The 12,112-nt window shown below is 60.7% G+C and overlaps 2 protein-coding genes across 4 annotated transcripts in view; one reads left to right on the plus strand and one right to left on the minus strand.

Moving 5' to 3' along the window:
- The window catches only part of MROH1 (maestro heat like repeat family member 1), a 120,870-nt gene extending 110,034 nt beyond the window's left edge, over nt 1-10,836 (plus strand). For all 3 annotated transcript variants that reach the window (XM_025395032.1, XM_025395033.1, XM_025395034.1), the window contains 11 exons: nt 3,867-4,032; nt 4,546-4,742; nt 7,705-7,842; nt 8,173-8,287; nt 8,817-8,963; nt 9,092-9,280; nt 9,549-9,704; nt 9,779-9,913; nt 9,989-10,091; nt 10,159-10,224; nt 10,531-10,836. In XM_025395032.1, the coding sequence (XP_025250817.1) occupies nt 3,867-4,032; nt 4,546-4,742; nt 7,705-7,842; nt 8,173-8,287; nt 8,817-8,963; nt 9,092-9,280; nt 9,549-9,704; nt 9,779-9,913; nt 9,989-10,091; nt 10,159-10,224; nt 10,531-10,616 (1,498 nt within the window). In that variant the 3' untranslated portion in view covers nt 10,617-10,836. The remainder of the gene's footprint in view (nt 1-3,866; nt 4,033-4,545; nt 4,743-7,704; nt 7,843-8,172; nt 8,288-8,816; nt 8,964-9,091; nt 9,281-9,548; nt 9,705-9,778; nt 9,914-9,988; nt 10,092-10,158; nt 10,225-10,530) is intronic.
- Nucleotides 10,837-10,995: 159 nt separating this feature from the next.
- The window catches only part of BOP1 (block of proliferation 1), a 30,865-nt gene continuing 29,748 nt past the window's right edge, over nt 10,996-12,112 (minus strand). The window contains exons 13-16 of the mRNA XM_025395315.1: nt 11,773-12,061; nt 11,484-11,568; nt 11,292-11,399; nt 10,996-11,213 (exon numbers count right to left, since the gene is read on the minus strand). Of these exons, the coding sequence (XP_025251100.1) occupies nt 11,060-11,213; nt 11,292-11,399; nt 11,484-11,568; nt 11,773-12,061 (636 nt within the window). The 3' untranslated portion in view covers nt 10,996-11,059. The remainder of the gene's footprint in view (nt 11,214-11,291; nt 11,400-11,483; nt 11,569-11,772; nt 12,062-12,112) is intronic.

The raw sequence follows: 12,112 nt of genomic DNA on the forward strand, positions 1-12,112 counted from the left end.
AAGGCAGAGTGACCCTTCCCCTGGCAGGTGGGGGCACGAGGCTACTGTGGGGACGCAGGTTTCCTTGCACGTGGCCCTTCAGCCTGTCAGCTTTGCTTTTTTTCATGTGCTCTGAGGCCCTCCCATTAAGTGCATCCAAGCTGCAATGTCCGCTTCCTCCTGGCAGGGGGGACCCGCAGGCACTTCTGCTCAGAGGTACACTTGTCTGGTGGCCCTGCTCTTTCCTGGTACTGTTGACCTTTCTGTGTGTTTAAACCTTTTGTATGGTAAATAGCTGCATTTTGTTACTGATAGAGTGAGTTTAAATCCACTGTCAAATCTTTTGCCTCTTTGTTACGCATTTTGTTTTTTAAAAATCTTCTTGTCCTTTTTCAGATTCACAGTGTCCCTCTTACCTCACTTTCTCCACTCAGTTTGCAATCCTGCAGTCTGTTCCTTTTCTTTTAGCGTTTGCCCTAAAGGTGGCTGCATGTGTCCTTACTGAAGTCCAGCATGGGCCCCGAACGTAGGCTGAGGTCTGGGTCTGGCTGGGCTGCTGGGCGCCCGAGTCATCATGACCGTTGCTCTTGGGCACAGTCAGCATTGACTTGTCTTTCCTCCGAGGTTACCGCCTGGCTCATCAGTCAGTTTTAATTTTCCGTGGAGGCGTGGCTCACACAAAGGGCAAGCACGGAGCCACTGGGCCCTGCGGGACTTTCCAGGTCGAGGCAAAGGAGATGTCTGGTCCCCAGCAGGCCCCTGTGTGCCCCTCAGTCCCCTAGAGGGTCAGGGCCACCTGACCGCCGCCACTAGAGGTTTTGGCAATTGTGCTGTGTGCTGGGTCGTCCCGGCCTCTGCTTAGCACGGCGGTGCTGTTGCTCATCCTTTCTCCTTGCCGGGCAGTGTTGGGTGCCGTGTGGGCCGCACCGTGTATCTGTTTCTAGGTGATGGACATTCAGGTTGTTTTTGGTTTGGGGCTGCTGGGGATGGCGATGCTTTGAATGTTCCGGGGAGTGTCTGTTGGTGGGCAGGGCATGCATTTCTCTTTCAGGTGTGCGTATAAGAGTGGAATTGAGGCCGGGTACTGTGGCTCACACCTGTAATCCCAGCAATGTGGGAGGCTGAGGCAGGAGGATCACCTGAGGTCAGGAGTTTGCTACCAGCCTGGCCAACATGGTGAAACCCTGTCTCTCCTAAAAATATAAAAATTGGCCGGGCATGGCCAGGTGCAGTGGCTCACGCCTGTAATCCCAGCACTTTGGGAGGCCCAGGTGGGCGGATCACAAGGTCAGGAGATCAAACCATCCTGGCCAACATGGTGAAACCCCGTCTCTACTAAAAATACAAAAAATTAGCCGGGCAAGGTAGTGTGTGCCTGTAATCCCAGCTACTCCAGAGGCTGAGGCAGGAGAATGGTGTGAACCCGGGAGGCGGAGCTTGCAGTGAGCTGAGATTGTGCCACTGCACTCCAGCCTGGGCGACAGAGCGAGACTCCGTCTCAAAAAAAAAAATTGGCCGGGCGCGGTGGCTCACGCCTGTAATCCCAACACTTTGAGAGGCGGACCACCTGAGGTTGGGAGTTTGCGACCAGCCTGACCAACATGGTGAAACTCTGTCTCTACTAAAAATAAAATTAGCTGGCCGGGCGCGGTGGCTCAAGCCTGTAATCCCAGCACTTTGGGAGGCCGAGACGGGCGGATCACGAGGTCAGGAGATCGAGACCATCCTGGCTAACACGGTGAAACCCCGTCTCTACTAAAAAATACAAAAAACTAGCCGGGCGCGGTGGCGGGCGCCTGTAGTCCCAACTACTCGGGAGGCTGAGGCAGGAGAATAGCGTGAACCCGGGAGGCGGAGCTTGCAGTGAGCTGAGATCCGGCCACTGCACTCCAGCCTGGGCGGCAGAGCGAGACTCCGTCTCAAAAAAAAAAAAAAAAAAAAATTAGCTGGGCATGATGGTCCCTGCCTGTAATCACAGCTACTCGGGAGGCTGAGGCAGAAGAATCGCTTGAACCCAGGAGGCGGAGGTTGCGGTGAACCATGATTGGGCCATTGCACTCCAGCCTGGGCAGCAGGCTGTCTGTAGTCCCAGCTACTTGGGAGGCCAAGGCAGGAGAATTGCTTGAACCCGGGCGGTGAAGGTTTCAGTGAGCTGAAATCGTGCCATTGCACTCCAGCCTGGGCGACAGAGCAAGACTCTGTCTCAAAAAAAAAGAAGTGGAGTTACTGTGGCCGTCTCTACCCTGCCACCCCCTGAGCTAAGGATGTGTTCTGCATCCATAAATGGTCAGAAAAAGACCAAAAGAATATTTCATGACACATGAAAATGATAGGAAATTCTGATTCCAGTGTCCATGAGTTAAAGCTTCTGGAAGCAGCCACCTCATCCACTTCCACGCTGTCTGTGGCTGCTCTCGCACTAGAGCGGCAAGCTTGATGAGCTGCCAGAGGCCCCCTGGCCCCCAATGCCTGAGCCACTGTCCTGGTCAGAAGCTTGCCAGCCCTGCCCTAGGCACAGGTTGGCTTGACTGTCATATATAGCCTCATGGGGGCCCACCGTGGCTGAGTCTGTGGCCTCCTGGCGCCTCAGCGATGGCCACCACGTCCTTGCTGGCGCATGCCGTGTGCCTGCCCTCCTGTGCGTTTGTCCACGTTCCTGCCAGGTCATTTGCTCCCCACGCTCATGCCCAGCCCTCTGCTGCTTGCCTTCTGCCTGAAGGACGTCTCCTGGAATTCCCTTCACGAGGATCAGGGACATACTGCCTGCCTTTGTTTACTTGAGAATGTCTTTATTTGGCCATTCCTTGTGACTGTTCTTTCTGTGGCTCAGTGTCCTAGTTCAGTGCGTTTGCTCAGGTGTGTGACAGCGCATCACTGTTTCTGGCTTCTGTCCTTACTCTTGGGAGCCAGGTGAAGTCTCCAAGCATTGCATCTGTTGAGGAGGCCACTTCCTGCTTGTGGCTCATCTGCAGTTTGCAGGTGGGGGTTGCTTTTCATTTGTTCTGCCAGGCGGCTTCAAGGCTCCCTGTCTGTAGGTCAGTATATTTCATCCGTTCTGAAAAACCCAGCCTCCTCCTTGTCAGCCATTCTGTTTCCTCTGCCTCGGGGACATCCATCAAATGTATGTTAGCCCTCATTCCATCTTCTGCGTCTCTTCTTCTGTCCTCTGCCTTCCCATGTTATTCTTTCGCTGTAATAATTTATCTGAAATGTTTTTACTTTCCTATTCACTGAGTAATTTCCTTATTTTCCTATTTACTGTTTCTCTCTTCTACTGTATCTAGACTGGCACCAAATATGTCCACTGAGTACATTAGTGTTTCATTTCTAAAAGGGCTGTTTGGTTTTCTTTTAAATTTGCTGTATCTGTTTAGAATTTCCAGTTCCCATCATATTTAAAGTTTGTTGTTTATTTCTGCAAACGCCGAGCATAGCTGCCTCACCATGTGTCTGCAGCGGCGTCCGGGTGTTCTTGGCAGCACTGCCGGGTCTCCTTGGGAGCTGTGCTCTTTGACCTTGTGCCATTCTGAGGCCTGGGCCAGATGCTGCTTCCTCCAGGGAAGATTTGTTCTCCCTCCCAGCAGCTCCCCAGGGACCTCCCACACCACTGCCCTGGGCCCTCTGTGTACAGGCCCAGACTTTTCTCTGTGTCCTTTGTTGCCAGCTGTTTACAGACCCCTGGAGTCAGAGGAAGGGGTGAGCTCAGGTCTGAGGCCAAGAGGCCATTTCCCAGCTGGCTGTAGCTGAGCCTGGTGGCCATGTCTGAGCGTCGTGGAGCCAGGGTCCACGGCACCCAGGCGGCGGTGGGCAGGGATGCCCAGCCCTGGTGCCGGCAGCACTGTGACCAGCCATGGCCTCAAGGTGACTCTCTTCCTGCCCTGCTTCAGCCACACCTCCATGCTGTGGCGGGCGCTGGCGGTGGAGCCTCGCCTGGCTGCTCAGGTCCTGGGACTACTGCTGGAGAAGATGAGTAGGGACGTCCCATTCAAGGAGAGCCGGGCCTTCCTGCTGGGCCGCACCCCAGACCGTGTGGCCACGCTGCTGCCTCTCTCGGTGAGTCGGGCTCTCGGAGCCACGCTGACACTCTGTCCCTGCCCCGCTTGCCTGGGTGCCCAGGGGGAGGCCTCTCAATGAGGTGGCCTGGACGCCACCCCACGGGCACCTGGCGGCAGCACCAGGCCGGGAGCTCTGAGCTCAGGCTCGTAAAGGCCTCACAGGTGTGGGCCCCCAGGGGAGACCACTTCATGTTTTATCCTGCAGAAAAAAAATAAACCCAGCTTGGCAATGTTTTAAGCAGTAAAGCAGCTGTGAGAATTCCCTCCTCCTCCCTTCTGAGGAGCTGAGAACAGATGGCCTGAGGTCTGTCCTGTGAAGGCTGGCTGCCCTTCTGTCCCTGTGTCCTGCCTCTACCCCTGAGGGCCAAGCCATGCAGTGGTGTGCCTCACCCTTCCTGTGTTGCAGCTCCCTGGGGCTCCGCCCATGGGATGCATGGGAGCACACAGGGTGCAGGCTCAGATCTCGTGTGGCCTGGAGGGAGGCATGGCCCTGTGGTGACATCTCCCCCAGGCTACCTGTGCACTATTCGAGGTCCTGTCCACGCCTGCAGCGGGGCCTGCGGTGCTAGAGCTCTACCCCCAGCTGTTCGTGGCACTTCTGCTGCGTGTCAGCTGCACCGTGGGTGTCCAGCTGCCCCGGAACCTGCAGGCCCAGGAAAGGAGGGGTGCCAGTCCAGCCCTAGCCACCAGGAACCTGGAACCCTGCAGGTATATGGGTCCCCACTTCCCACTCCCAGTACTAACTTGCAAGCACAGGCATGTGTGTGCACGCATGTGCATGGTGGGGGCGGGTGGCAGATCTGAACCATGGGGAGCGTGGGAGTGATTCTGCTCCCAGAGAACTGGCACCTCACCCAGGTGCAGGGCTGAGCCGTCAGTGGTGACATCCATGGCCACCCTTCTCACACTGGCTGTGAAGGCCTCCCTCCTCGCCTTTGCGGGCGATCTGCGCAGCAGTGCTGAACACAGGCAGGTGATGGGGGCTTTGCGTGGCAGCTCAGGCAGGATCAGGGTGGTGCCATCTCTTGGGAGTGGAGTTGTGGGGAGTCTTTGGGGTATAGGCTGGGGCCAACCATGGCAGGACCAGCTTTGTCCCTGAAACTGCCCCAGCAGAGGGGCCTCTGGCATGTGCTCACAGCCCCACGCGTGACAGCTGCCAAGGTGCCCGACATGACAGCATTTCAGGTCCTACACACCTGCCTGGGGCCATAGCACAGAGGAAGCTGACACCCTAGGCAGGCGTGGCTGTGTGGCCTGACCCCAGGACCACCAGCCCATGTGAATGCTGGGCCGCCATGCCCTGCCTGCCCAGGAGGGCTCTGGTTCCATCCCACCCAGGTGCCCAGGTTTGGGTGTGCACCTTGGCCAGGACACACCAGGGGGACAGCCTCACTTCACCCCCCTCCCCCTGCCCCAGCACCACAGGCTGCTCCACCACAGGCCAGCTCGTAAACCCCAGTGGGGCCAGCTGCCAGGGCTGCTCTGCCCCTAGCAAACTGAGTGGAAAATGTCAATGGGATGGGGCAGTCACCAGCCCCTGGGCCTGGCCTGCTGCGAGTCAGTGCCTCTGCAGGCCCCACGCCCACCCCCAGCTACCCCTCCACGGGACAACTGCAGAGCCTGGCCTACAGGCTGTCCTCCAGTGGGTCAGACCCTTGTGGGTGCCACATTCTTAAATGTCCTGGGCACACAAGCAAGGGAGGCACCCTCATCTAAATCACTAACACATTTCTGAGCCAAACACATGCTTCCCGTTAGATTTGTCAAAGTTGGTTGTGAATTGCTGCGCCTGCGCCATTTGCAGCCTGGAGTGCAGCCCCTGGTCCAGATGGCGCCTTGCAAGCCTCAAGGCCTGGAGCAGGGTGTGGAGCTGGAGGCAGAGCTGCACTCAAGCTGGGCCCTGGCTCAGACCATGAGGCCCAGCTGAACTGTGGCCCTGTGGGTCCTCCCTCCGACTGCGGCTGGTCCGGCCTGTACGTGTCAAGGGCATCTCCCAGGAACCGTAGTGACTGGCGTGGCTCTCCTCTGCCTGTGGTCAGTGCTGGCTCTCCTGTTCCCAGGGCTAGAAGCCCCCTTGGCACCCAGGCTGCCTGGGCTCAAAGATCAGGGCCTAACACTGGGACCGTGGGACTCCTGTCTCATCCAGAGCTGCCTGCTAGCATGTCCTACCTTGGGGAGGGAACCCCTGAGAAGCCTGGGGACACTCATCAGGGGCTGTGTGATGGGCTGGCCCTGCTGTTGGTCAGCACCAGACCACCCAGGCACACCCATGGGGACAGTGGTAGACTGGGAGCAGGCCCCCAGCACCTCCTTCCTGGGCTTCCAAGACCCCCATGGCTCTCAGCTCCTACAGCCCCTGTCCAGCTCTCAGGCTGCCTCAGTCCTGCCGGCATCACCGACCCTGTGTGCCCAACTGCCCAGAAGCCTCATGGAACCCATCACCAGATCTCTAACAAGCTTGTCCCATGCTCCTGTGCCCACCACACCCTCCTCCTAGATCCCCCCTGCATGAGGGCCTCTCACACCATCCAGGCGAGCAGGGCCTGGCCCCCAGTTTGGAGTGGCCACTTGCTCCCTGCTAGGCCCACCCCAGCACACCAGGGGGCTTTTGGGACACCTGGCAGGAGGTGACCAGGGCAGTGGCACTGTCACCACAACCAGCGGTCACCACATGGCCCATGCTGCTCAGGGGTTGTCTGCTTTTGGGCCAGGTGCTCCTGAGGACAAAGCCTTGTGGGGGCAGAGGTCCAAAGGCAGTGAGGGTCTAAGTGTGAGGTGCAGTGGGCACCAGAAAGCACGTGGCAGGGGGCTGTGAAATTGCAAGGGAGGGTCCTGCTGGGTGGGGACGCTGGTGCTGGGCATCCTCTGCCCCAGACTTTGCCTGTTGGGTTGCACACTATGCCCCACCCACTGGCAGCCAGGAGTAGGGCAGCCTCAGCAGGGAAGGGCTCATCTGAGCCGATGGTCGATGCCAGGCTCAAGCTGGACCCGGCATTAGCTTCAACATCAGACTCTCCCTGCCAGTTTCTGGCCTGAGTCCTAGGCCTGCCTCCCACTGCCAGGGAGACCAGAGGGCAAGGTGCTTGCCTGGTGGGGCTCTGGGGAGTCAGGAGAGGCGGAGAGTTGGCCAGGTTGACCCCACGGCACCTGCTCTTCAGCACCCCTGCAGCCCCTCCAGCTCTTGGCACCATCCTCCTGCTCACTTGCCAGCCAGCCTCCCTCAGCCAACACTGGGAGTGGATCGGGGTCTGTCCGCCTCCCAGAGGGCTATGGAGTCTCCTGGGGTACAGGTGTGAGAGCCCAAAGTTCCAGGCAGGAACAGGCCCAGGGACGGGGTGCCTGTGGTGTGGGTGCCCAGCAGCATCTGGGTGTCCAGAAAGGCGGGCAGGTGTGGCCAGAGGGCTTTGCCTGTGCCCAGCTCTCAGGCTGGTGGCCGGGTGGCCACAGGCTGACCTTGCTACTAGCTCACCTCCAAGCCAACATCTGCATCCTTGCGTTGGGTGAGGAAAATGGGGGGCCCTCCAGAGCCTGCTTCCTGGAGGGTGGCTCTAGCAGGGATAGGGCTAGGCACCAGGTGGGCAGCACACGTTGGGTGCAGACATCAGGGGCTCATTGGGAAGGGAGGTGGGCGTGTGTGCCCCACCAGCTGAGCACCCTGGCAATCCTGCAGCTCTGCAGTGGACACCCTGCGGGCCGTGCTGCTCCGCAGTGGCAGCGAGGACGTGGCACAGCGCATGGACCTAGAGGGAGGCTGGGAGCTGCTGAGGACCTCGGCGGGGCATGAGGAGGGGGCCACCAGGTTGGCCAGGTGAGCTGAGCGGGCCCAGCCCACTGTGGCTCCAGCACTAGCTGGGCTCCACAAGATCTCTGGGGCCCAGGACGCGACCAGGATCAGGTGGGAGCATGTGTGTCAGGCCAGTGGCAGCCTGAGCTCCTGCCTATTTGGTCTCTGGGCAGGGGTGGGGAGGGACCCATGCAGAGGCCTGGCGAGGCAAGTTGGGAGGCATCTCTGAGACCGAGAACTCCCAGAACCTGGTAGCTGGTGGTGGAGTGGACCAGGGCTGTGCAGGGTGGAAGGTACCTGGGTAGGGTGCAGCACATCAACAGCCCCTGCACCCTCAGCAGCCCCCTTTCCCAGGGCCATGGCTGAGCACGCAGGGCCCCGGCTCCCCCTGGTGCTGAAGACACTGGCTCGCACACACAGCAGTGCATATGAGAGCCAGAGGGTGACCACCACCGCCTTCCTGGCCGAGGTAGGCCGTTCCAGGGAGGGTTGCTGGGCACCAGGGTGGGGCTCCTGCTCAGGACAGGCCTGGGATGCCCTTTTCTTACCCCTAAAAGGCCCCCTTGACCGCAGCCTGCAAGGAGGGGACGTGGATGCTAGCCACCTCCTCCCCCATGCCAGAACTCAGTCCCGCCCAGGGACACCCCCTGTGTCTGGTGAGAGGAAGACCCAGGCTGCCTGCAGCCTGTATCCCCAAGTCCTGCTGGGTCCATCTGTAGCTGGACAGGGCTGGTCCCTGGGGCCCCAGGTGCCCTTGGCAATGTCGTCTTGGCCCTTGTGGCCAAAGATGCCAACATCTTGCCCAAGGCCGTGCAGGAGAGCAGGGTGAGCAACAGAGCAGGCCCCAGCCACACAACAGGGAGGGTTGCCACTGATCTGAGACCCAGGGAGTAGGTCCACCACCTCTGTCTGCCACACCGGCGTGTTCTGGGCCTGGGCTGGTGGGTTGGGCCCTGGGATCAGCAGGGAGGGGGAAGCCACAGAACCTCTGCCTGCAGCTGCTGAACAGCAACGTGGCCAACGACCTGATGCTCTTGGACTCGCTGCTGGAGAGCCTGGCGGCTCGCCAGAAGGACACATGCGCCAGTGTGCGAAGGCTGGTGCTCCGTGGCCTGGCCAACCTGGCCTCCGGCTGCCCTGACAAGGTGGGGTGGCCACCAGTCCCTCTGGGGCCCAGGCAGCATGGGTGGGGGGCTGTGCATGGAGGTCACCCTGTCTTGTGGGGTGGCAGACGATGACTCTGGGGCCCAGGCTGAGTGTAGGGTGTCCTCAGGTGCGAGCCCACGGCCCCCAGCTCCTCACAGCCATGATTGGCGGGCTGGACGACGGGGACAACCCTCACAGCCCGGTGGCCCTGGAGGCCATGCTGGGCCTTGCAAGGCTGGTGCACCTGGTGGAGGCCTGGGACCTGCGCTCGGGGCTGCTGCACGTGGCCATCCGCATCCGGCCTTTCTTCGACAGTGTAGGCAGGGAGGGGAGGGATAGGGAGGGGAGGGGACCCCGGCCCTTCCTGCCTCTTGCTCTGAGCTTTAGCCCCAGCCCCACCCTTCTCCCTGTCTCTCCCACCGCGGCCAGGTGACCGTGGAGAGCACGGACCTGCAAGGGTGCTGCTTTGCTGGGCCTGGCAGTCCCCACCCATCAAGCCCCCATCCGTCAGGGGGCTTCCTGGCCTGTGTCAGGCAAGGACACCCACAGCCTGTGAGGAGCCATATGCTGCATGTCCTTCCCAGGAGAAGATGGAGTTCCGGACAGCATCCATCCGCCTCTTTGGGCACCTTAACCAAGTCTGCCATGGAGACTGTGAGGACGTCTTCCTGGACCAGGTGGTGGGCGGGCTGGCGCCCCTGCTGCTGCACCTGCAGGACCCTCAGGCCGCCGTGGCCAGCGTGAGTAGCCAGGGGGTGGGTGGAATGGGGTGAGTGGCCTCAACTGGACTCGGCCTCAGTGCCGCATCCCTTAGGCCTGCAGGTTTGCCCTGCGCATGTGTGGCCCCAACCTGGCGTGTGAAGACCTCTCAGCCGCTTTCCAGAAACACCTGCAGGAGGGACGGGCCCTGCACTTCGGGGAGTTCCTCAACACCACCTGCAAGCACCTGGTGAGGGGTGGGGTCAGGTGGGGCGGGGCCAGGTATGGGGCGGGGCCAGGCAGCACTGACCAGGTCTCTCCCCAGATGCACCATTTCCCAGACCTCCTGGGCCGCCTGCTGACCACCTGCCTGTTCTACTTCAAGAGCAGCTGGGAGGACGTCCGAGCTGCTGCACCACTGTTCACTGGTGAGCAGCACCCCCTGCCCCGCCCCTAGGCCGCCCAGCAGCCCTGCCTGATGCCCCCACTTCACAGGGTTCCTGGTGCTGCACGTGGAGCCCAGGCAGCAGCCGCAGGTGGACCTGGATCAGCTCATTTCGGGTGAGCACCCCCTCCACGGGGCCCCTCCGCTGGGCCCTGCTGACCCTGTAGGCACCCGCAGGGACTAAGTGATTTTCCTGGATTTCAGGATTTTTTCCCTGTCACTGGTGACCTCATCGTCTCTAGTAATTCACGGAAACTTCTTAACTGTTCCAAAAGAGCTTAAAAAACACTAAAAAAGGAAAAACTATCTTTCCGTTGGCTCCTGAGCCTCCCAGCAGAGGCTGTCAGGAGAGCGTGGCCCACGCGCAGGCTTGGGCATGCCGAGGTCACAGCCCCCCAGGCAGCCCCTCCCTCTGCCCCCAGCGCTCCAGATCCTGCTGAAGGACCCGGCCCCCGAGGTGCGGACCAGGGCTGCTGAGGCCCTGGGCCGCCTGGTGAAGCTCGCCTGAGGCTCCAGCCAGCACCCCCAGCAAGGAGTACGCACCCAGACCTGTGCCTGAGCTCCAAGACAGGGCCTCCCGAGGACCCCAGCCTGGGCACACAGCTGGAGGGGCCTGGCCCCAGAACAGGCCCTGCCAGGGACCAAACCGCAGCCCCTCAGTGAGGCCAGACAGGGTGTGGGAGTCTGTGTGCCCAATAAACTCATCTGCTCCCAGCGAGTGACTGACAGGATGCAGTGCCGCGGCCTCTTAGAGGATGGGCCAGAGGGTGCCCTGGGCTGAGTGTGTTATCCCTACTGTTTTTGCAAAATTGAGTGAGGGGAAGGCTCGGCGCTGTGGTGGGGGCGGCTTTGTTGGCAACCCCAATTCAAGAAGGTGGGAGCACCAGGCAGCGCAGGGTAAGGCTCTATTGACTTCAGCACAACCGCCCCGGCCTTACGTAGGCGGGACAGCTAGGTGAAGAGGCGGATGGTCCCGTCTGCCCCTGAGGAGAAGACCCATGGCTGGGTGGGGTGGAAGATGACGTCCAGCACTCCCAGGTCTCGTGTCAGTGCGTGTCCCTTCAGCACCTTGACAGGCACCAGCAGGGGGTTCTGCAGAAGATCACTGTGGGGACGAGGAGGGCTCAGGACATGGACAGACACTACTGCCCTGGGGAGGGGGCCAGGCAGGGTCAGCACTCACTTGTACACCATGCCATGGCAGACAATGACGCTGCCGTCGTCCGAGCCTGATGCGAAGAGTGGGTACCGGGGGTGGAAGGCCACAGCCCGCAGAGCCTTCTTGTGGTGTCTGGGAGAAGGGAACCAGGTTGAAGGCAGGCTCAGGCTGGAGGGAGGGGCTCTGCTGGCCGCTTCCACCCTCAGCTCTCCTCACCTCAGCATCCTGTATGGCTTGGTGGAAAGATCCAGGTCAAACCACACCAGCTTGCTGTCGTAGCTCCCACAGATGACGTTGTCACCTAGGGCCAAAGGCTGTGATGCAGATGTTCCCACTCTCACCTGCAGGGTGCACCGCTCCCCTGCTCCTCACCTGCACCCCTCATCTACAGGGCGCACCACCCCCCAACCCCTCACCTGCACCCCTCATCTACAGGGCACACCGCCACCCCACTCCTCACCTGCACCCCTCACCTGCAGGGTGCACCGCCCCCCCCACCCCTCACCTGCAGGGTGCACTGCCAGGCTGGACACCCACTTGCAGTTGGGCATCAGCTTCTTGGTGAGCTCCTGGCGCAGCAGGTGGTAGAGGCGGACGCTGCGCTGGGATGCCACCAACAAGAAGGGCCGGGCAGGGTGGAAGGCCACTCTCTGCACCTGTCCGTGGCTGCGGCGGAACGGGCTCTGGCTGCGACGACGGCTCAGCTGGTGAATCAGCACCTGGGTGTGGCCTTGGGTGGCCAGCACCACGGCCAGGTAGTCCCCACGCCCGTGCCAGGTCACCTGCGTCACTGGCTGCAGGAGGGCAAGGCTGGCTGATTGGCTGAGCTAGGCCCCTCCCACTGC

The sequence above is a fragment of the Theropithecus gelada genome, chromosome 8, assembly GCF_003255815.1.
Source record: "Theropithecus gelada isolate Dixy chromosome 8, Tgel_1.0, whole genome shotgun sequence".
Lineage (NCBI taxonomy): Eukaryota > Metazoa > Chordata > Mammalia > Primates > Cercopithecidae > Theropithecus > Theropithecus gelada.